Source organism: Pleurodeles waltl, chromosome 8 (assembly GCF_031143425.1).
Source record: "Pleurodeles waltl isolate 20211129_DDA chromosome 8, aPleWal1.hap1.20221129, whole genome shotgun sequence".
NCBI lineage: Eukaryota > Metazoa > Chordata > Amphibia > Caudata > Salamandridae > Pleurodeles > Pleurodeles waltl.
This window is the reverse complement of record NC_090447.1, coordinates 113,538,394-113,564,095: the sequence shown is the minus strand read 5'-3', so window position 1 is coordinate 113,564,095 and position 25,702 is coordinate 113,538,394. Positions and strand designations below refer to the sequence as shown.

Below are 25,702 nucleotides of genomic sequence, written 5' to 3'. Positions count from 1 at the left end.
CTATTTTTGCTGTGGGCCTTCTGCTGCACAGCAACAATGTTTAATAACTTTTGATCTGTTTGAGCTAGAAACTTTGTTAAAATCCAGACTGATGTAGCAAATGTGGCAAATCCATTATTCTGCAGAAAACGCTGCAGAATCAAACGGATGTGTCCAGTGGCCCTTGGTATCAGACACTATGGATACCTTTCTGCAGTGAGCGAGGAAGGACATGTACAAATTAACTTGGTCATGATCAATGGTGGTCAATCCAGTCAGTGATTCTCATTGGTGGCATGTATATCTTCCTGGTTATTAGCCATCATAACAAAAGCATGGATTTTATTAAGGACATGGAGTTGTCTGTTGTGCCTACTGTAGGTTGTTTTACTGCTCGGTACACATGCTTTTATGAATAAAAATCTAGTAACACTTTGAGTATGTTGTTTGGACTGACAAGTACCCAAACTGGTTTAAAAGCCTGTTCTTTTATTGGCAGATCACAAGACAAAGGCTTGCTTCTGGGTCTGGTGACCGACATTTATGGTTTACCAGAGAAACAAAGTATCATCTACCAAGAAAGCAGATGGTGCGACAGCAAGAGATGAATGATTGGAGAAAAAAAAACGAGAAGAGTCCTTATTTGGCAATGGTGTACTTTTCTCACATGATTTCTGTGTAGCGTGGTTATTGTTTCTTTGGGTTATCTTCATTGTCAGTTTGCAATAAAGAGTCGGAAATTCTCATCATTGTGGTAATATAATCCAGAATCATCTTAACTGAGCAAGAAAAACTCTTTACTGGTTGGCTTCTGCTCACTGAGCCCTCTCAACTGGAGCAATCAGATGGTGGCTCTGCTCATTTTCATGTATCCCCATATTAAGTTCTAGAGCTTGGGCCTTATGGATGGCCTGATGTTACAAATTTGCTTGATAAAGTCCCCAGCTCATCAGGTGCATACTTTAAATTATGCCTCAAAAGACTTTCAATCTTTAGTTTTCACAAGGTTGGTGTTTGTTGCATTTACACAGTAATTCCTCCCTTTTTGGAGGGCACCAAATAGCCAAATGAGCAGATTGTGGTTAACATCTTCCGGTGAAGAACACTTAAGGTTCTGAGGGCAAACTATCCCCCTCCATAGCAATCTAATGCTCCACTAACCATGATGGTGAACTGTTAATGTCCTTATGATGGCAGTATTTCATACACAAATTGAATAGTCGAACAGACACAGGCTGCTGCCAAGAAAAATAAAGTAATGGCGTAGATAACAAAATAGTCCTTCGTAGGTCATTAAGGGTCCCTCCTGCTACCCTTCCTGCTCACTTCTATTGGGCAGTTTTCCTTATGAGAGTCCATGTGTGGGTCATGTGAGAGATGCAGGCATTTCAGGTTTTGCTTGGGGATATCAAAGGAGTTGCACTGTTCTGTGGCCCCAGTGACTGATATCAAGATGTGACCTCTTGGTGCAGGAGGAATTGTCCTCAAACCAGGGGTTGTAGAGCAGTTGGGTTTTGTAGAAGGGGTTGGCATATGCACCACTGTTCACATGCTGCATATTGACCGACAGAGTCGGATATCAAGGCTCGGTTATCCAATGTGTATGGTTAATGCTAAGCCAACCCTCTACACCAGTGGTTCCCAACCTTTTGACTTCTGTGGACCCCCTTTTTGTCAGTACTGGGGCCCAGGGACCCCCACTGAATGTTTATTTCAATCTGGGGACCCCCGCACTGAGTCATTACTGAAAGTTGGGGACCTAATCTGTTAATATTTAATTTTCTAAGTAGTCGCGGACCCCCCGTGGAGACTTTGCGGAACCCCAGGGGTCCCCAGACCACAGGGTGGGAACCACTGTTCTACACAGTGCCCAGAATGCATGAGTATTGGCAGTAACCAGGTTTCAGACTGGCTGGTGAGTACACACACTTATGCATTACATGTTCATTTTGTACCACTTTCTCCGAGTCCATGTGTACAGGCATCCCTTACTAAACGGAAGGAGGAATTTGCAAATATTACTTTGACACTAGTCTCGTTCATCCTGTATTTCAGAAAGTAGATGTCCTGAGCATAGACACTATTGCGCATAAGCTGTTCATGTTGATTTGAGTTAACACACAAGTCACCGTCCAACGATTGCTCAATTGCAACACTTGAGCAGCATTAAGTTTGAAGCACTCACTGCAGAATTCAGCATGGCGACAACAGTGCGCTGAATGCTCACTGCTGATTTAAATGGTGCACTGGAGGTCTACAAAGATCAGTCTGGCAAAGGGACCTCAGTTTTCCACCCTTCAAGTTTAGCAAGTTGATCCCTTTTTATTTGGGTTTAACAATAGCTTATAGATAGCACAGAACATTCTGAACAGCTAGTAATATATAAAATCTCTAAGAAACCATTACCAAATATTACAAAACCGAACACACTGGCACCCTACTGTTCCCTAAATGACTACTTCCAAGACAGTGAAATGCTGTATGGGGTCAAACTATTTGCATTTGTAAAAGCCTGTTTGGTATGTATCAAACGTAACATTATATTGGCACAGAAGTCAAATGTTTCATTGTCAATTTTCTGCAATAAATACTTTGCTGATCTTAAGTACAAGTTTGATAACTCACAACTGCAAAGAGTTAACCATTGTGAATCGAACATGTCTCACTTTGCATGACAAACTGAATTAGGACCAGCAGCCCTTTCCGTGTGGCTAGGACGCAGAACAGATTAGCCCGTCAATATCAGTAGCTGCCAACCAACCCCATCAAAAGCTGGTGTGGGGCAACCTGGGAAACCTTTAATCTGCAAGTGATTGAAAAAGTAAGTTCTTACCCATCGTAAGGAAAGAAATAACCCATTGTAGCACCGAGACAATCTGCAGCTGCTTCTCCACTTTAGACTTGGACAGCCAAGAAAAAGCTGTAAAATCCTGCACAGCAGACCGGAAGCTGGAGCCATTGCCTGCAGCAAAGAGAGAAGTAACAGTACATGAGTATGGCAAAGCTAAACAAATTCCCTACTTAATACACTTCTGAGCAGGGGAATTCAAGACCATGACATGTACAGAACTGAGATATAACATTTTACAATATAATATAAAAAGAAGCATTGGTAAAGCCAATAACTCGCGCCTGTGCTTCTGGGAGCAAGGATACTGGCTTTGACAATATTTTTGGGGTTGACGTGCATATGACTACTATTTACAAAAACCAAGAGAAATTCCATTACAAGATGGCCACTGTATAACATGTGCATGGTTATTTACCCACCAAAAGCTAGGCTGAGAAGTTTGGTAAGGAATAAGTCACCTGTGAGGAGCTTGACTAAAGAATTAGTTTAAGAGCTGTAGGTGTTATATGTGCCCTTTTGTTAGAAAATCACACACACATATATATATACACACACACAGAAGCCTACAGGTCTGGCTTTAATATGCGAATATTAGAGCACAGCATTGGCACAAGCCTGTGTTTAAACATGCTTTATCAGACTGAAGACAGCCCTACTGACTGTCAGTTTCCTACCTTAGAAGTTCTGGAAAGTCTATATAGATCATATAGAACAAAAATAGTTCCAAATGAACAATTAAAACTAATCTTTATAGGTGCAATTTTAGGTGTATCCACAAAATATATGTTTTACATAAGTGATATGTATAGACATGGGCAAAACAATTGTATGGAGTGTGGTGTTTTAAACTCTGTCCTCTGCGTTGTGTGCACAGTTTGGGTCAGGTGGGTGAACTATCACTCAATTATCTGAAAATGACAAAAAAAATGAGGCGGATCAAGAAAGTTTCTCCCCTCTAGACATGGTTGTAGTACGTTTTAAATAGAAGTGGGTATGGTCTGTGGTGCAAACTGAAAGCATTTAGCAGTACTGAAAGTAGTTCTCCAGCACGCTAGCTTTACGTGCCCTACAAGAGTTTGTGAACAGGCCCGAGATGTCCAGCTCCCTGTTAGTAAATGTGCAAAGGGGCACTGTCCATTCTGTTTGTACGAACTCTACGGGGATATTCCCTGAATAGTGCTATCTTAGACGTTTTGAGGCCAATCCATAAAAGCATGTCGGAGGAGGGCGACTTACTCTAAAACAGCTTTGTGAACATGGCCTTAAGCTGCTAAACTGAACAATCTTGTAACCTAGAATCCCGGCTTCAGTCCTTTACTGACAGGTCATGCGACTGAAGGCGCTAATCAGTCTCACTGTGCCAGCCCTGGTCCCGAGTGGCCGGTCCGTTCCATTTTCAGCGCCTCGTCTGTGACCTGATGCTGCTGGTGCAACAAAATGCGATCTTCGTAAAGTGCTCTTTGGGGCTTGTCTGTGCTTTGGGAAGTAAAAAGCAACAGACTGGTATCTGACCCCTTCAGGGCTCACCCACTGTTGAACAGTAGTGACGCGAGGCGAGTGACCCGATGTTAGGTGTCAAGGGATGGCTAGTATCTGAAATCAGGCTTGGTGGTTACGTGACCAGGAATCTTGCTTCTGTTCCGCCCAAAATGCCCCGAACCCAGTGCTTAATTTGTAAATAAAGAGGTGCCGGTGCTCAAAGCCCTTCTCTTAAACACGAGGCTGCTGTAATTAAATCTGCCACCACTGAATACTGAGGCAGCGTAACCCTGAAACCATCTCGGGCCTCTATCCATTTACGGCCACCCCTGCCCCTGCAGCTCATCCTGCAACTTTCTACTTTCTCCCTGTATGACGCTTTTTAGTTTTTCCTTCTTCTGTCTTTCCCATATGTGTCTTTTGCTCGCAGCAAATGCTTGAGGCAGAAGAATATGCCCCGGCCCTCACAAATAAGTGCCGGTGCTCAGCACCGGAAACAACAAGCACAAATTAAGCACTGCCCGAACCCCTCTCCTCACTGCCCTTTCCATACCTCCTGCAGGGTTGCTTTGCCTGGATTTGAATTACAGAGGAAGGCAACAATTAAACTAAAGCAGTTTCTTTTCTGAGAAAGGTGGCATTTCATGCCCAGCGGTGGTACTGGCAAGGCTCTTCTCTAGACACCAACCTGGCCCTTTCACAACCCTCAAGAGCCTGGGATGGTCCAGACACCAGCCTGCAGGCAGGAGCTTCAGCTAATTTACCATGGGCCAGGCTTTACAGCCCCTCACTCAGTTCCTGTCTCACAGGTTTAAGTCCTCTGTCCTTGCACTAGTGTGCCAAAAGCCCTGGTTACTATGTATGCAGCCTTCTTGGGAATGAAGATTTCCTCCTCATACATTGAGCTAAGCTCTGTAGGTTGTCCAGCTGCTTTAAGTTTACAGGTGCTACTTATCAGCAGGGCCACTGGAAGTATGTGATTGTGCAGCCACGGCGATTGTCACATAATTACAGCTAGCCACATAATCCATTATGTGAGGCGTAATCCGATTTTAACCCCTCCTCCTCCCCCACCCTAAAAAAAGAGCAAAAAATGGTTCAAAAGTTTCCTACCAATGCAGTGCATGTGATGCCGTGCACTGAAAAGACATTTGCAAAGTTACATTTTTTTTTTAAACATATTGCTATATTTGGGTGTTAAACTGGTACTAAGGAGGCCCAACAATGTTAACAAGTTTGAAGAAGACGAGGTAATACTATCACAAAATTTGCTTCATTATTCGCATTTTCTTCCGGCATAATCTTGTTTTGCAAGAACAAATTCAAGGTACTGTTGGATTAGGTTTCTTTCAGGCAGGGACAGTTATGAGTTGAGTACTCAGCACAGATGTCACTATCAGATTCCACAACTCGGTCCTAGAAGACTTCCATTTATTACAAACTGTGCCAAGCCTTCTCATTAGAAAAGCTACTACTGCATTCTGTCATATGGTTGGTACTGTCTGCCTGGGAGTTGTGATAATCAAGTAATGAAACCTGTAGTGGAACCAACCATACTTTTAATACATTAAAATACTAAAGACCAATTAAAAAATATAATAATCTTAACTACAAGTTTCATTAAAAATAAAAGTAATATTCAAGTGGATGCACAGTTTGCTCACTTAAACCGTTCATGGTAGCTAGATGGATATTGACAGTCTGTTGTGCTTGAAGCAGAAAGATTACTTTTAATACAGAGGGTAATGTTTCAGGATTATACTCTGAAACACCACGTGAATGTTCCCATCATTAATTCAATAAATCAAAATACTGTTTAAAATTGATCAAATACAGCTCTAAATATCTTAAAGATGATAACTTGTTTTGGGCCGAGATAGCGTGTCTGCCCTACATGTCATTTTGGACCCCAACTACTCCCTACAAAATACCCTACAGAAGATTTCTCCCAGGAACGTCATGCCTTGCCTAAATGGTGCCAATGTGTCTTCAGAGACCAGGCAAGCTTTCCCAATCCTCTTTTCAGTGGTGCCAACTTTAGAAATGCAAGAAATTGAACATGCAAATCATCTGAAAATTCACCAGAAAGCCAACCCAAAGGTCAAGGCCGGTTTTATTATTTTCCTTATTTAATATTTTTGTAGACTCATTTAAATAAAGTAGTTAAGAGACCGTTTTCAGTAATGCAAACCTAATATTGAAAAAAATGCATTTGATGTTGTGTGCAGCTCCATGGCCAGGACCAGATAATTCAGTTCAGAGCAAGCTTTGGCCTGGTCTGACCAACTCTTGAAAAAGTGAATCTACCAAGTCTCGGCCATACTCCAGCAATCTTTACACCACCACAAACACTGCATAGGTTTTCCATCCACAAGATTCATTATTTGGAGTTTATAAAGCTTCGGATCTGCCTCTAGTTTCACTCGGCAGTTTGGCCAATGTCTGCCCAATAAGCAGCAACCTAATGGCTTGAAAGAATGCACCAAGAGGATAATAGTTTAGATCACCTGAACTAATCAACCATAGTTGATGTGTCATACCCTGTTCATGCAGTAATTCTCAACAAGACCTCCCCCCTTTGTTTCCATGGGCCCTACTCCCTGCCTTGCATCTGTTCTTAGCTTTGGTGGAGCACTAGAGGAATTAGTATATACACAGTTGACAACAGACATCTTTGGATGTGAGACAGGTGTGTACTGACCCACACCATGGATACTCTGCAAGCCATTCTACCGGAGCTCTTCTGAAATTTATCATCCTCCCACATTTTCTGAAGGTCCATGGATTCTTCATATGCCCAAGCAGATACCTCACAAATACAACTTCAACCCCCATCACAACCACCACTCAGACACTTCACCCCATGCCTAAATATATGCCGCTTAAGATGCTGAGAGAAAAACACTACTGTCAGGCCTGACCATCTTCACATGGTGCACCTACAAGATGTTTAAGACCCCTGGACAAGCCACCATCATGAAACGCATAAATTCAGAGAACTGGTAGTTCTTCCAAAGTCCTGCTGCCAGTTTATGGGCAGGACTCCTTCATGGGGTTCTCTTCTATTCAAATTGCCATTTCATATAGCTTTGCCTGACACCAAATGCATAGTTGAAGAAACCTGACCATGGTTCGAGGTGGAGCACCACATGTGCTGCCCACTCTTAATAGCGCAGTGTCTCAAGGCCTTGGAAAATGCCACTGCCCGTCCCCAGAGTGCAAACCCACTTATAACACCAATATCTAGATTTAGGTCAGTTGACCTCTGGGCATAAGTTCTTGGCCTCAGCCTTGCTCCCACCTTGCCCATACTGACCTTAAGTGAGACTACAAAAGGGCACTTGAAAACCTACAAGACTGAGGGCAGATGGACTCCACCTCGAAACTTCTTTCCACTCCCTAGTTTCTCAACCAAAGATATGCAAGACAAGAGGCATCCATGAGGATGCCCATCTACTAAGCAGGTCATACAATATTGGGTTAAGGGATTTGTTGGGAAGCAGGACTAGCTAAGATTATTTTCAGCAAGTAGGAAAAAAAAACAGTCTTAACACCCGAGGCTAAAAGAATTTGCATGCAAGTGCGTTCTCCAAAAGAGGAAGTACTCGTGTTCTCATCCACGCATAAAGGGTGGTTTGCATGGATACAGGAGCAGAGTGTAAAACCTTTGACCCACCTCCTGCCAGTTACGTTCCCTAAATTATGAGGGATTGAGTTCTTCCTGCATTCTGGATTCTTTGGTACGGGAAAAACGGATATCCACAGAATCATTTAATCAGCCAGTAGGCTTAATAGCAAGCATGTTCAGTGAACTATGTGTCATACGCTCTCACTATTTCTTGCATGTGGCCCTTTTGGTCTGCAGTGACATTTAATGACTGTTTAACATTTCAGAGGGCATAGACACTGAAAATATGATATTAATGGAGACTGTTCATAATGAAGGACTGATGCAACCTTCACAGCAGCCGCCTTGTTGCTAAAAACGGATTTTTTATTACCATCTACTTGAGCAGCTGCCAAATGTCATGTGCAGCAACTGTTTTGCATTTTTAGGCAGCAGAACTTTGTATTCCAAGAGCTCTGGTGTAGGCTTACCCCTATTAAACATTGGTTTAATGAACTTGGCATGAAAAATATTGTTTGCTAAACAATAATGAGGACTGTCTGAAAATGTGCCATGACCCATTGGTGGCGCCCCATATTTTTGCTAGGCTGTGTGTAAGTAGGTGTCTGTCGGCACGCGCGCATGGACTGCGCATGTGTACCCATCTGTGTGCACCTTGGTGCATGCACTGCACAAAGAACAAACCCTTGTACTTTCTCAATGTTGGTTTCTGTCAGACCTCTGGAGCCGCTGTAAACCAGCGTACCTTCCATTACAGAACTGATATTACTGCTAGGTGCTGCTGTTTACTCCAGAAGCCCCGTTGCCTTACTGTGCCTGCTGATAAAGCTTTATGACTGGCTCCAAAGTCGAAGGATGCACGGAAGCAAGTTGAAAGGGCGGTCTGAAGAAGAGACATGGAGACCACTGAATCCGAAGTGATTGTTCACAAGTTGGGTGGCCAACCCTTTCGCATTTTGTGGGTGTCCTGCAATCCTGCTCCTGTCCAGCTGCCCTCATGGACGTCATTTAGGGGTCGCAGCTGAGACCCCTGACTTGCCCTTTCCAACCCCCTGCACTTTCTTTGCGACCCCTGGCTTCAGAGGTGGCTAATTCAGTGCCGGGAACACCGTCGACGTCCGTTGGGACGCCACTCTTTTCTGTCCATTTTTATTATACTACTATCGAACAATAAAAGATTATGAACTTCTTGAGTATTAGTGTTATAAAAATGCAGTACAGGTACCTGGAATAGGCCCTTCCATGGCAGCTGAGGTAAGTAAAAATGATTTTAAATATATGTTATGCGCATGCTCGCAGGTGAGTGTGTGCATGCGGGTGAGAGTATGTTTATGTGAGTGTGTAAGTATGTGTGTGATTGAAAGTGGAGGTCAAAGGGCATGTGATGTCACTTACGCTACCCCAGGCATTTTGGTGAATTGAGGTCCATGGAGGCACTGTGGGGCGCCTATTGTCCACCATTTTGGTTCCCTGCCCTTAACCACCTCAAAGAACAAGCAACTAATGCTTTCAGCCCTTTATGTACTATCAGTAAAAAGCACCCGGGAGGACAGAGCTGCAGGGGTCTTGCACAGGGGCCCACCAGGTGATCTGCTGTTCCAGCCACTTAGTGGGCTACATCAAACAGTGGTTTTACCTGCTCCAGTAACAGTCTAGCCCAAACTTACTACAAGCAAATCCTCTCTCCCCCCACCTCCCCCCCCCCCCCCCAAAATCAACTTTTGAGTTTAATGTAACATCCTGGGTGGCAAAGGTATGCCCCAATTACAATGAAACCAGTCGTGGGTTGCTTGTGTTTTGGTTCAGGGAGGACCTGGTCTGGCAGTCTGGGCTGGATTGCATGTGGCTAATTGATTGGCATATGGCTGGGTCCAAACTGAGGTGGCATGTGTGCCAAAGACAAATGGGTTGGAATGCTACACAGAGCGATTGGCAGACTGATTAGCCTTATTACAGGCATTCCTCCCATCACCCTTTGATGGGCGATGAAACCCTGAAACAGCATAGCCATGGTGATCCAATCAAAAGAAGCAAGGACACACATGCCCCAGTGACTTCAACTTAAGTACCTCGACCAACCTATACCACCAGCCTCCCACATGCTACTGAATGAAACTGGAAAGCTTAAAGTATACGAGCTACACAAACCGATCAAAGAGTCCCCTTTACTATGATCTGTAGGAAAGTACTATCTTGCCTGGCATGTTACCCCCATTTTCACTGTATGTATGTTTTTGCCCTTGTGTCACTGGGATCCTGCTAGGCAGGACCCCAGTGCTCATAATGTAAGCCCTGTATGTGTTCCCTGTGTGGTGCCTAACTATCACTGAGACTCTGCTAACCAGAACCTCAATGTTTATGCTCTCTCTGCTTTTAAAATGGTCACTGCAGGCTAGTGACTAAATTTACCAGTTCTCATTGGCACACTGGAACACCCTTAGAATTCCCTTGTATATGGTACCTAGGTACCCAAGGTATTTGGGTTCCAGGAGATCCATATGGGCTGCAGCATTTCTTTTGCCACCCATAGGGAGCTCAGACAATTCTTACTCAGGACTGCCACTGCAGCCTGAGTGAAATAACGTCCAAGTTATTTCACAGCCATTTTTCACTGCACATAAGTAACTTATAAGTCACCTATATGTCTAACCCTCACTTGGTGAAGGTTAGGTGCCATGTTAGTGTGTTGGCATCCTGGCACTAGCCAAGGTGCCCCCACATTGTTCAGGGCGAATTCCCCAGACTGAGTGTGGGGACACCATTACACACGTGCACTACATATAGGTCACTATCTATATGTAGCGGCACAATGGTAACTCCAAACATGGCCATGTAACATGTCTAGGATCATGGAATTGTCACCCCAATACAATTATGGTATTAAGGTGACTATTCCATGCATCCCCGGGTCTCTAGCACAGAACCCGGGTACTGCCAAACTTGCTTTCCGGGGTCTCCACTGCAGCTGCTGCCAACCCCTCAGACAGGTTTCTGCCCCCTGGGGCCTGGGCAGCCTGGTCCCAGGAAGGCAGAACAAAGGATTTCCTCAGAGAGGGGGTTCCACCCTCTCCCTTTGGAAATAGGTGTGAAGGGCTGGGGAGGAGTAGCCTCCCCCAGCCTCTGGAAATGCTTTGATGGGCACAGATTGTGCCCATCTCTGCATAAGCCAGTCTACACCGGTTCAGGGATCCCCCAGCCCTGCTCTGGTGCAAAACTGGACAAAGGAAAGTGGAGGGACCACTCCCCTGACCAGCACCTCCCAGGGGAGGTGCCCAGAGCTCCTCCAGTGTGTCCCAGACCTCTGCCATCTTGGATACAGAGGTGTTGGGGCACAATGGACAGCTCTGAGTGGCCAGTGCCAGCAGGTGACGCCAGACACCCTCTGATAGGTGCTTACCTTTCTCAGTAGCCAATCCTTCTTTTTGGGCTATTTAGGGTCTCTCCTCTGGGCTATTCCTCAGATAACGAATGCCAGAGCTCAGAGTTCCTCTGCACTTCCCTCGTCAACTTCTGCCAAGGATCGATCTGCTGACTGCTCCAAGACGCCTGCAAAACTGCAACAAAGTAGCAAGACGACTACCAGCAACATTGTAGCACCTCATCCTGCTGGCTTTCTCAACTGTTTCCTGGTGGTGCATGCTCCGAGGGCTGTCTGCCTTCACCCTGCACTGGAAGCCAAGAAAAAATCTCCTGTGGGTCGACGGAATCTTCCCCCTGCCAACGCAGGCACCAAACTTCTGCATCACTGATCATCTGGGTCCCCTCATCCTGACAAGTGTGATCCCTGGAACACAGGAGCTGGGTCCAAGTGTCTCCCACAGTCCAGTGGCCCTTCTGTTCAAATTTGGTGGTGGTAAGTCCTTGCCTCCCCACGCCAGACAGTAATCCTGTGTACTGCATGAACTGCAGCTGCTCCGGCTTCCGTGCACTTTTCCAAGACTTCCTTTGTGCACAGCCTAGCCCAGGTCCCCAGCACTCAGTCCTGCATTGCCCAACTCACTGAGTTGGACTCCGACGTCATGGGACCCTCCTATGTGGCTCTGAGTCGACTGCTGTCCTCAGATCTTCTAAGTGCCTGTTCTGGTACTTCTGCGGGTGCTGCCTGCTTCTGCAGGGGCTCTTTCAGTTGCTGAGCACCCCCTCTGTCTCCAAGGGGCAACATCCTGGTCCTTCCTGGTCCCCAGCAGCACCCAAAATCCTCAACTGCGACTCTTGCAGCTAGCAAGAGTTATTTGCGGTCTTTCTGCATGGAAACAACTCTGCATCCTCCAGCACGCCGTGGGACATCTGACCAAAGGAGAAATTTGTGGCACCTTCCGTTGTTGTAGAACCTTCGGCTTCTTCCACCTGGAGGCAGCCCTTTTGCACCTTCATCTGGGGTTTACTGGGCTCCTGCCCCCCCTGGACACTTGCGTGACTCTTGGACTTGGTCCCCTTCCTTTACAGGTCCTCAGGTCGAGGAATCAGTCTTCAGTGTTTTGATGGCAGTTCTTGCAGAATCCCCTATCTCAACTTTACTGTCTTTCTGGGGTAGTAGAGTAACTTTACTCCTACTTTTCAGGGTCTCAGGGTTGGGTATCTTGGACACCCTTAGTGTTTTCTAACAGTCCCAGTAACCCTCTACAACCTACACTAGGCCTGGGGTCCATTAGTGGTTCGCATTCCACTTTTGGAGTATATGGTTTGTGTTGCACCTAGGCATATTTCTACCTATTGCATCCTATTGTGATTCTACATTGTTTGCACTACTTTTCTTACTGTTACTTACCTGATTTTGGTTTGTGTCCATATAGTTTGTGTATATTACTTACCTCTTAAGTGAGGGTATCCTCTGAGATACTTTTGGCATATTGTCACTAAAATAAAGTACCTTTATTTTTAGTAACTGAGTATTGTGTTTTCTTGTGATATAGTGCTATATGATATAAGTGGTATAGTAGGAGCTTTGCATGTCTCCTATTTCATCCTAAGCTGCTTTGCCATAGCTAACTATCAGCCTAAGCTGCTAGAACACCTCTATTCTACTAATAAAGGATAACTGGACCTGGCACAAGGTGTAAGTACCACAAGGTACCCACTATAAGACAGGCCAGCCTCCTACATGATCTAATTGTCTTCATTACTTAGCCCGAACTATGTATAGTGTGAGGGGGGTACCAAAAGCCAAGTGCCTTCTCCAGCCAAACTCACCATACTTCAAAGTGTACTAAGGGTGTCCTTGTGCTACACTCTTCATATTGTCCCATCTTAGGTTCATAAACTCATGGTGAGAATTCAGTTTCTATAAGCTCTCTACCACCTGGTTACTACTGTAATACATGTAGGGCTTACTACACATGACAAAGTTAGTGTTTTACTCTGGGCAGCTTGTGCCAGCAGACATGCTTAGTCTGGTGTTATTAGTTACTGGAATTAGCATTGTGAACTCAAGCAATCCATTCCATGCATTCATTCCCTTTTTTTGGTGGATTAAAGTTAATAGGAGTTTGGTATGATCATTAGTGGGAAGGGTGGGAGGAGGAAATGTGCATATTCTTGATGCAATTAATAGATGAGCTAGAGGAGATCTGACATTGTTAGGATGTAGTGGTACAACTCAAAAAAAAGATAGGTTGCAATCATTGAAATGAGTTGAGCACACAGCAGAATATACATTAAGGCAAAGATGCCTGTGACTTAGAAAGGTTGTGCTCAGAGAAGGCATAGCAAGGATGAAGGGAAGGAGTGGGTCATTTGAAAGAAAAAAGGTGAAAACTGAAAGTTAAGTAAAGGTTAGTTTTTCATGCAGGATTTAGAAATACACTTGATGTGTTTTTTATGAATAGTATGCAATTACAGGATGCATGACAGTAGAGAGAAACCACTTAACTTTCATGTGGACAGTGATATGAGGTGGTATAGAGAGGCCCTAGAACAAGGTCAACAGTCGGTCCACTGCTAGACTAACACTCGACTTCCACTCGAGCAAGAGCAGCTCACCAGCTCAGTGCTTGGAAGCATAAAGTATTGGATAGACAGATACACTGAAATAGTGAGTTTTAGGCTGTCCATGAAGGAAGCCATAACCTCAAGATCATAGCAATGCGAGAAAATAGGAGTAAACAAACAAGCATTAAGGAGATCTGCAAATGCTGGGAGTTGGAGGTCTCGTGATCTTCATCCTCAAGCTGGCCTCTATATTAATTTTATAAAAGGAAGGTGAATCCCTTTGGATGCCCCTGGTTGTATCATGGCACAAAGTGGAGGGAATAGGACAGCTTCCCCAGAAAGCCGAAGCGTATTGCCTGCATTCTTGTTCCTAAGGATGGAGACCAGACAGTGAGGAAGGTGGTACTGTTCTTCCTTCAACAGCAAGGAGCTGTCAATTGAGCTTCCTGAAGCACTGCCCCTTGGCAGATGGGAGTTAGGGGAAGGAGCGGGATTGCAGAGATTGTGCAAGGTGAGGGGGACCCTTCAAGGAAGGCCCAGCCTTTGGTCCTTGTTCACAGCCAAATGCAGAAACTCACAATCCTTCGTGCATGCTCCAGGTGGGAGGCCACCCTGGCTCGAGGGGCACAAATGCTGTGTTTGGAGAGCAGTCATTAAAAGGAAATGTACATTTTGGTACAGGTGGGGTCGCTTTGTCAGTTATAAATTAAAATCTTCAAGTGCAGGACAAAAGAAAAACAGTTCAGATTATGCCAAGTGTTAACACAGATGTTTAAAAAGTGAATCTTGAGAAACAGGACACTGGACTGCTACAGGGTTGGTGCAAGGGTTGATACCGCATATATTTATATACTGTGCATCAACATGCCAAAATATGTTCCAACTGGAACCATTCATAACGGTCACATTCACCAGACAAGCTGGACTTTAAATAAAGCTTCACATTAGAGGATGTGTTTAAGTCAGTATTGCTAAGGCTGACAGCACTCTGGTACATGCAAAAGTTTTTGTGCTCTACAAGTCAACACATATATAAAATAAATGAACATTAACTTGTTAAAACATGCTGCCACCATGTTAGTTACAGCTGGTTGAAGTGCCTGCTTTAGAAGCAAAGTAGCTTGTATTCTGAGCATACACTAAGTTTCTTCTGGTTTCAATATATCACTTGCTCCATTGTTCACATTTTATAAGGGACGCGGTGATGGCTTGCCTCATTTCTATGAATGCACATGGCTGAACGCGGCTTAAAAAAAAAAAAAAAAGCAAACAATCACGATCTAGCCAAGCACTATAGACAAATTTGAAATCCCATAAACAAGGGACCAGGGTATTACAGAGAAGCCTCATCACCATGTCCTCTGTCATACACTCAACCTGTTCTCATTGCTCAATTTGTGTATTAAAAAAAAAAAAGTGAGTGCCAGGGCCCTCGTCAGGAGGCCATTGCAGCGTGCATCACCCATTATCCCTCGTGTGACACTACCAACACAACAATGAGCCACCCTGCTCCTATAAGTTAGACAATGTAGAATATTCCAGGCCCCAACAGTTATAAGAATTGCTTGGGAAGCAGGTAAGTCATTTTCAGTGTATACTGTCTTAAGAAACTTATTGTGCTAATCTCTAAATTAGATAAACAGGCGCCACCATGTGGCAGACTATAATCAGTGTTGGTGTTTATAATTAAATCCTGGTGCCAGGCACTGGAAACCACCAGCTCAAATTAAACACTTGTTCCCACATCCACATTTTAAAGGCCAGTTAAAGAGCAGTGTACATGGGGGGGTGAAGAGAGTAGAAGGATAATGATCGCAAGTAGGCAGAATAGGGGGCCTTTCTTGGGATCTAGTTCCATGAAAATCTTGGTTTTTAATTTTAAGTGGACTATATGACAGTGTCATTCCAACGGACCAGTCACATCTGGGATACAAAAGTCTAACCATCAGGATTAATGACACCCCCCTCAGGATACTTTTAAAAAAAAAAAAAAGTCTACAGCACAAGTCCAAAGAAGACCAAAAGAAAGTTTGGGCTCTAGTGGAGTCTGATAGAAGTCAAAGAACTAACTTGTGCTGCTCTAGCTAGGTCAGAGCGGAGGACAAAGTGTGATCTGTAGAGCTACTACAGCTAAGGGATAGTAAGCAAGGAGTGGGTCCAAAGATACCTACCTGATTTTGGTGAAGTGATAAAACAAGGTCAAGCATACATATCAGTGAATCTACGCCCATAGGCAGTAAGTCACCAAAAGGAAGAGGGATTGCGGAAGTGACATCACACGCCATTTGACATTTACTTTCACTCCCACATACATGCTTACACAAACATACATTTAAAAGCATTTTTTGTTTAGCTTAGCTGACAGGGAGAATCATTCCAGCTAATTGTCCTCTTTTTTTAACTACACTAATAGCCTCAAGTGGAGTTGAAACGTGTTGGTGGTTGCTATTCTTATCAATAGATCTGCCTAAAGGAACTTTGAAGTGCAGTAAATTACTTTTGGATACAAAATATCTTTCGAGGGTGGTCTCCTTTGTTACCGGCACTGGCAGCTGAGTGAGCCTTGAAGAAAATGACTGACCATTTGGATAATATATCAAACAAGGAAAGTGGAGCAGAAACTATCCTTTCTAAGGTCAAGCTGGCCCTGTGTTCCTGGGACTGATTTTCCATCCGAGGCCAGGAGTCGCAAAGGCAGTGTCAGGGGTTACCAGGACCTCTAAATGACGTCCATACGTCTGTCACAGGCAAGATGGAGGGATCATTTTTGCAGAACAAAGCACCTAAACTGAGAATATTTTGAAGACCCATAGAAAGCATTGGCTGTTCCCATACACTGAACATTTGCCTATGATAAACACTACATAGACTGCCAATGCTTCACGGACACTCAACTTTACAACAGTTACACTGAAATATCAATATACCAGTTTTCTTTGTTTAAAATACAACTGCCAGCACATCCCATAGAAAGCTTCTTCAGAACCGATGGAGGAGTGCGATGGGAATGTCACAACAGCAAATAACCCTATGTGGCCACCACCACCAAGGCGCTACACTGTGCGTGCAGATGCTACTAACATTAGCTGGTGCAGATGGAAAGAATCATTCCAAGATACAAAATAAATTGATCCACTTCCCCCAGGTGTGGTGGGAGAATTGTATCAGCACTTTGTAGCTCCAAAGTTGTATTTTTATTTTTGGTTGCCTAAAGGCAAGAGCTGCCGACTTTGGATTCCTGGCCTCGGCTCGACATCCTGGGATTCACAGAAAAATCACTTCTCTCCTTGTGCCTTAATGCTCAAGTAAAGCGCTCGAATGCATCTACCAAGTTTGTGCCAAATTGCAAAAAAACAAAAAAAAAAAAAAAAAAAAACTTTTCAGCAGAAGTCAACTGGAAAATAAAAGTATTGCTTTTTCTGCTGCAAAATCCAGGTGTTCCCCGGTGTATTCTATGGACAGAGGGCCCCGCAGATGGCGGCCAAAAAAGCCACCAACCAGGATTGTGAGCGAGCAATGCACTTCCATCCTGCCAACGCCAGGGTGGTGACTTGGGACACGTCCAGCTTTCCTGACCTGTGGTCCATCCGTAGTGACCGTGATCCATCCATAGTGAACCCTGGTAGCCTGCCCCTTCCCAGGCCATGCATATTCATATTCTGCTAACAAGCAGCAAGAGACTGGACCTGCACTGTGTGACCAGAGGGCAGGCTTTTCTGAAATGTCAACGTTATTATTCGTAAACAGTTTGTCCCTTTTGCTTTTTCGGTGCTGTTTTATGTGCCAAGTTTTAAAAATAAAAGTTTTTCCCCCCCAAACGCTTATACTTGGGAATAGACATGGGGCATTGAAATCCAAGTTAATTGCAATATATCCCCTAATTTGTCAGTGATTTGAGGGGACAAAGGTAACACGTGCTAATTGGGGAGCCCCACTATCAGCAGTAATGCTGGTTCGTTCATGACAAGAGCAGCACATTACCGGGGTATCCTGCGGCGTTTGTACCCAAATGAAACAGCCACGGTTTCTGAACAAACAAAATACAACTCTGGCTACGAAAACTCACAATTTTAATACAATGAAAGATAAATACGCAACTGCACATAAACTGCCCAAAACACCCCCCCACAACTCTGTTTCTCTGCTCCTACATTCAGACCACATACGGTTAGTGCCCTTTGACAAACAGCAACTGTACGGGCTACAGCAGGCGAGGTAATGCAGGGAGGCCACCCGAGGTCAGTGTCAGGGAGTCCAAAGCCACGAGGACCGCAAGCAGATCACTTACTCCAAGTACTCCTGGGCTACTGAGCGATGAGGACAAACCGCGTGGGCGCCCATCAACCCCAGAAGGTTGAAGACAGCTCTGCCGGGACCGAACCGGTATCTCAGAGGGTTAACCTCGCTCCTGCCAGCCGTGTAAACATCCATGTTATGAACCTTTCCTTTTTCTGGCACATCTAAAAGAAACAGTTTTAACAACTGCAGTTTTCTGCATGACGTCTGCACCAATCCAAAGTGACCTCAATTCACCACGCTGCCAGGAGTATCTCAAGTCAGGCACCATTTTAAATGCCCTTGGCGCTGATCCTTCCCCCAGGTTATTTACTGTTGAGGGCAGGGGACAGGCGGAGCATGGCAGAACATAAACAGAGATCCTAGCAGAGTTTTATCACCTGCCCCCGTCATCGCTGCCCCTTTATTCTCCCAAACTCAAATGCTACATAGGCAATGGCAAACTTCTGCCATCACCAACTACTGGCAATTGTGGCCAACCATGAAATTAGCCGACCTTAGCTCAGAGCACCACATGCATGTTGGTGCACCAGCTCCATAGGTTCACTTCACAGTGCCGAGGTCATGTGGCAATGTATAGCTGGTACCAAGAGTCAACAGCCAACTAGCTGCATACCCAGGGCGAGTAAAGTAATAACATTCTCTACAATTATAGAAGGAAAACATGTACATTAAAAATGGAAGATACCATTGGTCCACTTCTATGGTGGATGGCGTGTTAATGCCGAAATGCATGGCATTGCACAGTGATAAGCAATAGACCACGTGTGAACGTCAGCCACTATGCGCTGTAGGCCTTATTTTAAAGGATAGGCTCAAACCCCCTGCCATTGGCTAAACAAAACAAAACCCAATTGACATGCTCAGCCACCAATTGGACTATAAAATCCTTAATCTCCCTCTGTACCACCCCTGTGGCCAAACGATCAAAAAATAAATAAAAAGGTAACTCCACCCCACCCTCTTGGGCACACACCTCTGCTCTGACCTCCATGTCAACTGCTTTGCTCACAAGTTGGCAAGGGTGCTAGCCTCCCTGAGGAACCTCAGTGATGTCACCTCACATCGCACATCACTATTCAATGGTTAAAACGGCAAACAAATTTAGTCTCCCGAGCCGCTGCTTGGCCACGAGTTAACCTACTGCCAGCCCTCCCAAGTAATCAGGGATTTTTTTTTTTTAAATACAAGATGTAAAATAGATTGTCCTGTGGCATTCTGAGGCCGGCTCTCCAGTAGTTAACATTCTTCTTCCCGAACTAGACTGCAATAAGTCTCCTTCAGCAATGTAATGTCCTCAACCACAGTTAACAGGGAACAGAATCACTGCCTCCCTGTATCCAAAATACTGGTAACAGTACACCTGATTGTACCATAGGGGGCTCACAGGTGCCCAGAGGATCCAGTACAAGCCCCCATAGAGTGCACTCTGCACACCACAACTAATGTTGTGCAATCCTTACCCAACAGTCCTGGCACTACTCACCATTGCCACAGGGCTTCGATTCCCCCATCATGGTAAAGCTCTGCAGCTTCTGGCCTTTCCTAGATTATGGAACTAACATAAACAGCCAATGGTACGAAAGGGCATTACCATGCTCCTCCCACACTCCATGCTGTGATCCAACCTCACTTTGCAACATGGTTCAGGCGCAGCCTTGTGGTGGAGGATGTAAAATGTTCACAATACACAGTACGTTTAAGAGGGTGAAGGAGATATTGATATAAAGGTGTTTTAAGTGAACATGCAGAGAGACGTCCCAGGACCAGTCACACTTCACATTCCATTATTAAGCATAATTGCTGCGCCCCCCTTTATACTGCAAAAAAAGTGACTGATTTTAGCCAGTTAGTCCACATTATGGGCACAATGTCAACAAAAGCAAAGCACCGTCAGACGACCCAGGACAGTGAACTAAACTGCAACTTGTCAAGTTGGTCAAAGAAAACCTTGAAGTTCCTAAGACCGTGACAGCAACCACACCAAGAATGCATCAGTGCAGCTGCAACCAAACGAGGCAACAGAACTAACTATGAAATATATAAGCTTGGAGTAACAGCAAACAGCAGTATTTTAGGACAGGGGCGTAAGAAGCCCCTGTGGCGCATAGTCCTCCCCCCCCCCCCAAACTCTTCATGGGGGCCCTATTTAGCTCAAGGTCAATAAATTAATGTTAGATATGGAAGACTCTGGGCGGGGGTCTCACGATGCGGTGAGACCCCATATTTGTGTGTTATGCCTCTGCCTTGGAGTATGGTCTGTGGTAGAGTTATTAGAGGGCTACAAGGGCTCATTTGCTATAGTGCGGAGGGGAGGGTGGGTAGACAGTGAAGACTAGACCTACCATGGAAGGTAAATACAGAGGGTGTGAGCATATTCACTGGCAATGGAACAAGCGTCAAGACAGACCTTCTGGGGCGAGGAAAACCAACAGGTTAGGGATAGTCCCGAACCATACCCAGGCAGGAGGCCACAGTGTAGATTTCACTTGGATCTGAACCAATTTGTGTGAAACTAAACGGCTTGTACTAAATCTAACAACTGCGCCACCTGGTACATATGGGTCAGCTAGAAAAAAAAATGGTGGAGATTAAGGCTTTTATCAAGGCTGCAACTTTAAAAGTATTTTTGAAGAGAAGCTTAAAGTCACTGTTTCCATGACAACAGCCTGGCAGAGTTTCCAGAGACCAGCCCACTAAGATCAGTGCACTCTCCTGGCACTGAACTGTGGAGAAGACGAGAAAGGGAGACGTAAAGGTTTGCATCCTTCAAAACTCAAAGCAGGGGGGAACCCTGGAAACCCCCAAAGCATTAGTGATTTAAATACATGCTCAGTTATGCCCACACAACTCTTGATGGGACAAATCCAAGCCTAAATTCTCAAGTCTTCCTACACAACGCCTCTGAAGCATACAAGTAACTAAAACATGCCCTGAAAATAAATCCCAAAAATTAACATAGTCTGCCGCAAACCAGTAACCACAGGCTAAGTGTGTGGACCGAATACAGATTGCAAAAATCGCTTTCAACGTGGGACATGGCAGGTGTCATTTCCGAATCTAGTCCTGATTCATTGCCTCGCGTATTTTTGCTCTCCTCTGCCCCTATTACAAAATGAAACTCTAAGAGTGTAAGGGACTGGGTGAGTTCATTGTGCCTGGCGTAGTGCGACATGGCAAAGTCTCCCTTCTCCATCCCCTGAAGCCAGGCCCACCGGACAGGCCAGAAGCAGCCACAGAGGGACATGTGGCCACGCTGGCATAATCAGTCACTGTGCGCTCTACCAGACGGGACTATCACCCGTTTCATTCCTGTACTTGCGCAGTGCTCTTTCAAGTGGAGAAACAAAACTGCGAGCATAAGAATACAATAATCGACTAATTAGTCAAATCAATTAATGAGGAAGATAGATAAAATTAACTAGCACAGGCAAAGATGTGTTCAACTGGGCATGCATGGGCAGATAATGCAAATGACCGAGTATGTGGACACCAAGTTTCACTGAATCATCATGAGCACCCACAAAATGCCGGGGCGCAAATAAACACACAGTGGTGGGGTTAAAAGCATAAGCAATGCACAGTAAGACCGTGCACCACAATAAGTGATCTCACTCCCCTCATTAAATGGAATAGTCATTTCACGGCCCGTGCAGAGATAAAACCGCTGCTATATGGGGTATATTAATTCAAGCGTAGGTATACAACACGTATGCAATAAATGTACTCGAATCTAGAATACACATGTTGTCTTAATTCCAAGGAGCAAACGTTTTGGAAACGACCCCCACATTTAAATACTGTATGCAAACAGTAATTTGCACGTTACAAAACAGTGCAAAATCGTGCTTACCCGACAAAATAAAAAATACGTTAAGCAATACACAAGTTGCTTAATGAGCTCTGTGCCCCATGCTACAATGTACATGTTTAACGCAAGCAGATAGCCTATTAGAAATAAATGGCTGGTACCTGTGATACATGAAAGTTATGTTTTATCTGGGCCCTAAAACACCTCTTTACTGCGGAAGAACTTTTCAAAACAAATACACTCAAATATACACACGAAAACAAATTGCATTTCAGTTTATTTTTGTACATTGCTTCTTCATTTTCCACCCGTAGGGATAATTGAGCATACATACAGCTATCACACATACAAACATCTATACTCTTACACTCACATATACCTACAGGCGGGATACTTAGTAGTTAACATTGTTAATTACTTGGGACCATGCATTTGTTCCCTGGTGGTGTTTTCAATGAGAGAGCACAAAGGGGTCACATTACCACATTCTTAAATGATTAAAAGGTCATGGGTTGCAGCCCCACCCTGAAACCCCCCTCCTGAGCCATTGTCAATGGCTAAGGAGGTTGCTGCCGAAGGGGGTTTAAAAACCCTCCTCCACAGGCCACATTGGGTTTGTTTACAACAGCAGCGGCTCTTGTGCATGGGCGGAAGTGATAGGACAATCGGGCTCCCGTCCATAGCAAAAGCAAGGTCTTCCCCATATCACGAGACTCCGTAAGCCTTGACTAATGGGCGTCAGCTTCCTAACATTAGCGTGGAGGAGTAGTGACCCCACCCCCGACATGTGCCCTGATGTAGGGACGAGTGTCAACTAGCCCAAAGTGGACATTATTATCCTCCCAAAAAAAGGACGTGAATTAGATTATTAAAAAAAAAAATACATGTTCCGTAAAAAAACATAAGCCCAGTGGGCGGGACGCTCACCTTTAAAAGGAAGTACCTGCCCGGGAAAAGGCAAAACTGACTCAAGCCGTGGCCAGACTAAAGACAGATAATGTAATCGAGCTAATAATAGATGTTCCCGACTCCTGGTTCCCAGTGCCAGGCCTGGCAGAGCTGAGAGGCACCACTGCACACCCCAGAAATCCATCAGCTAGGAGGCTTCCCCCTCGCCCTTCACCCGTCTACCCATCCAGACCGCAGATCACCAGCACTTTCCATGGGCGCAGAATCAGCAAAATGCCAGGGGTGGTTTAAGTGACATCACGCACCTTCTGAACCCCCTGGAATAAGCAAGTTTGAAGATGACCCTTCGAGAGCCATCGCGGACAGTGAATAATGCTAAACTTAAAAAAACACGTGTTCATGGCCACAAAGTTATTTTGTTTTCTTTAGTGGCCCACCACTGCGCTTCTTCATGCCAAGGCTCTTATTTCTTGGTCCCAGCTCCCGCTGCTCCATTTCACATCCTCACTGACTGACTGACTGACTGACTTCACTCATACAGGTTCTTTTTCATCCCTGCTTCTCCTCGGTCTCCAGGTCCCCTCTTTTCCGTCTCTCCTACCGCCCCCTTCCACCTCTCTCCCGATTGGGGTACAAATGTAATCAAATGACAAAGAAGTCCAGGGTCCCAAAAATAGAGTGGGTACCCATCACCCACAAACCCTGTCCAGATTAAGCACTCCCACTAAAAACCCTTTCTGATCCTGCTGCTGGCGCCCCAACTCCCGATGCAAGGGCGGATTGGGGTTCCCAAGGACAAGCTAGAGTTGGGGAGGGGGGCTACCCGAACTGCAGTCCATGACACCTACTGTAACCTATGACAAATCGGTGGCCACTTCCATTTTCTTAATTGTTTACATTTGTGGACCGTCTCGCACCAAATCCAAACTTTTAACCCTTGCAAATTATTAACCGCACGCCGAGCTGGTCACCATGGTCGTCTGCCCCCGAGATACTTACCACTCACTTCACGTCCAAGTCTACGGACGACAAAAACACCGCTGTTACTGATTCACAGCAGCCACCAAAAGCATCTTTTGGTCACACCCCCTCCACAGCTCCAAAGGCAACACTCAAGCGGTGCCATGTTGTATAGTGTGTAGAATAGGTCATTGCTCCTTCACAGGGTGAAAGCTCTACATATTAGCGATTTAATTCACAGGTAAATCACTACCTACGCTTTCGTTTTTTTTTTTTGGGGGGGGGGGAATGCTGCTTCTTTAGAAAAATTACACTAAACTACCCGCAAAGTCTTTTACAAATACTGTACAAAACTTCCATTAACCTTGTGCACTATGCAAGGAAACACAGCAATCTTCACTTCACTGACAAGGGAGCCTTGCTGGGGAAAAAAAAAACACAACAACAGCACTGCAAGGGGGCCAATAAGAAATGGATCAAAAAAATTCCAAGGCAAATGGCGACGAAGCTGGATCATATACATGAAATAGGGAAAGAATAAAAAAAGTAGTTTCATATCATAAAAACCGAATGCACCGAAAACCGACACGCTCATTTCCAGCAGAATAGCACAGTGGGGCTTTATACTGTGGCAAGAAATGCCGACGTGAACAGAATAAAACGGGCGCCTTTACCTCGCAGGGCTCCGGAATACGCGGCGATGAGGGTCTTCATGGCGAGCCCCCGGGCTGCTCCGATGTAAGGATGCTCATGCAGGGTCTATACGGCTGTCACCTCCGGCACAGCTTCTGCCCTGAGCTGCAGCCTACGCCTCTGCCTTTATATCAACTCTGGGGCTCACCAAACCTGGGCGGGGTAAACGGGTTGGGTGGGTGTTCTGCCAGCTCTTTCCACGGTTCACAGCAGACAGCCCCCGGAGGGCAAAGTTGCTTCAGCTTGGCACGGATTGCGGCCGTGCAATTGTGGTGTGGAAATGCCGTCTGGGGCGCCTGGAAGCGCCTCTGCCGGACCTCAAGGGGCGAGGCGTCCCCTCGGCCGCATTCACTGTGGTATTTCCCAGCGAGGACTTGGCACACCTGCAGGGCGCCTTGACGGGGATGATTGTGCTCCGCGTGCGTTTTGCGTGATCAGTTGTGGTGTAAGGGGGAACTGATCCTGATCACCTAGCGGCGTGGTTTATTTTTGCCACTCACTTAGACCGTGTTTAGCGTCCTGGGGATGTTGGTAACACACCAAGGGCCATATGTACGAACACATTTTCCCCATAGACACAAAATGGGTAAAATCCTTTGCTACATCTGGCCCCAAGTTATGTAAACCCCCTCATTTGGCTAGCTAGGACAAGTAGGGGGGTGCATGCACCCCAAGAGACTGTTAATTATTTGTAACACCTCTTCAAGTGAGTTAATCCCTAACATTGTCCTGGGTGTCTTCCAGTTTTCACCCCTCACTTGAAAAATCGTTTTATTTTAAAGTTTAACTTTCACTTGGGCAGTCTGTGAAACGTGCTTTTCTCACCCTTTAATTCAGTTTTTGTAACGATCCTGTAGGTGTGACGCAGAAGTACAGACTAGTTGAAATCCTATTTCACATACATTCTAAAACAAGTGGTTAGTTATCCGACCACTGGCTAAAATAGTCAGATCCAGTAGGATTGTTTTGGGCTCCAGGGAAGAAGTGGAACATGCATGCCCCCTCTAATTTGGATGTCACACCAGGAAATGACAGAAAGTGCCATTAATCTGCCAATAAATCTCTGGTATAATTGAAGCCGCTTTGTAAGAAGCAGATTTCCTCGTGTATCTATCAGTAGAACATAAAAACAAACATTAACCCTAATAAATAAATATATTTGAAAACT

General features: G+C 45.1%; 1 protein-coding gene across 1 annotated transcript in view; it reads right to left on the bottom strand.

Annotated features, from left to right (window-relative positions):
- The window catches only part of DGAT2 (diacylglycerol O-acyltransferase 2), a 70,584-nt gene extending 45,608 nt beyond the window's left edge, over window positions 1-24,976 (bottom strand). Inside the window, exons 1-2 of the mRNA XM_069203877.1 lie at window positions 24,516-24,976; window positions 2,813-2,941 (exon numbers count right to left, since the gene is read on the bottom strand). Of these exons, the coding sequence (XP_069059978.1) occupies window positions 2,813-2,941; window positions 24,516-24,555 (169 nt within the window). The 5' untranslated portion in view covers window positions 24,556-24,976. The remainder of the gene's footprint in view (window positions 1-2,812; window positions 2,942-24,515) is intronic.
- Window positions 24,977-25,702: the final 726 nt, after the last annotated feature.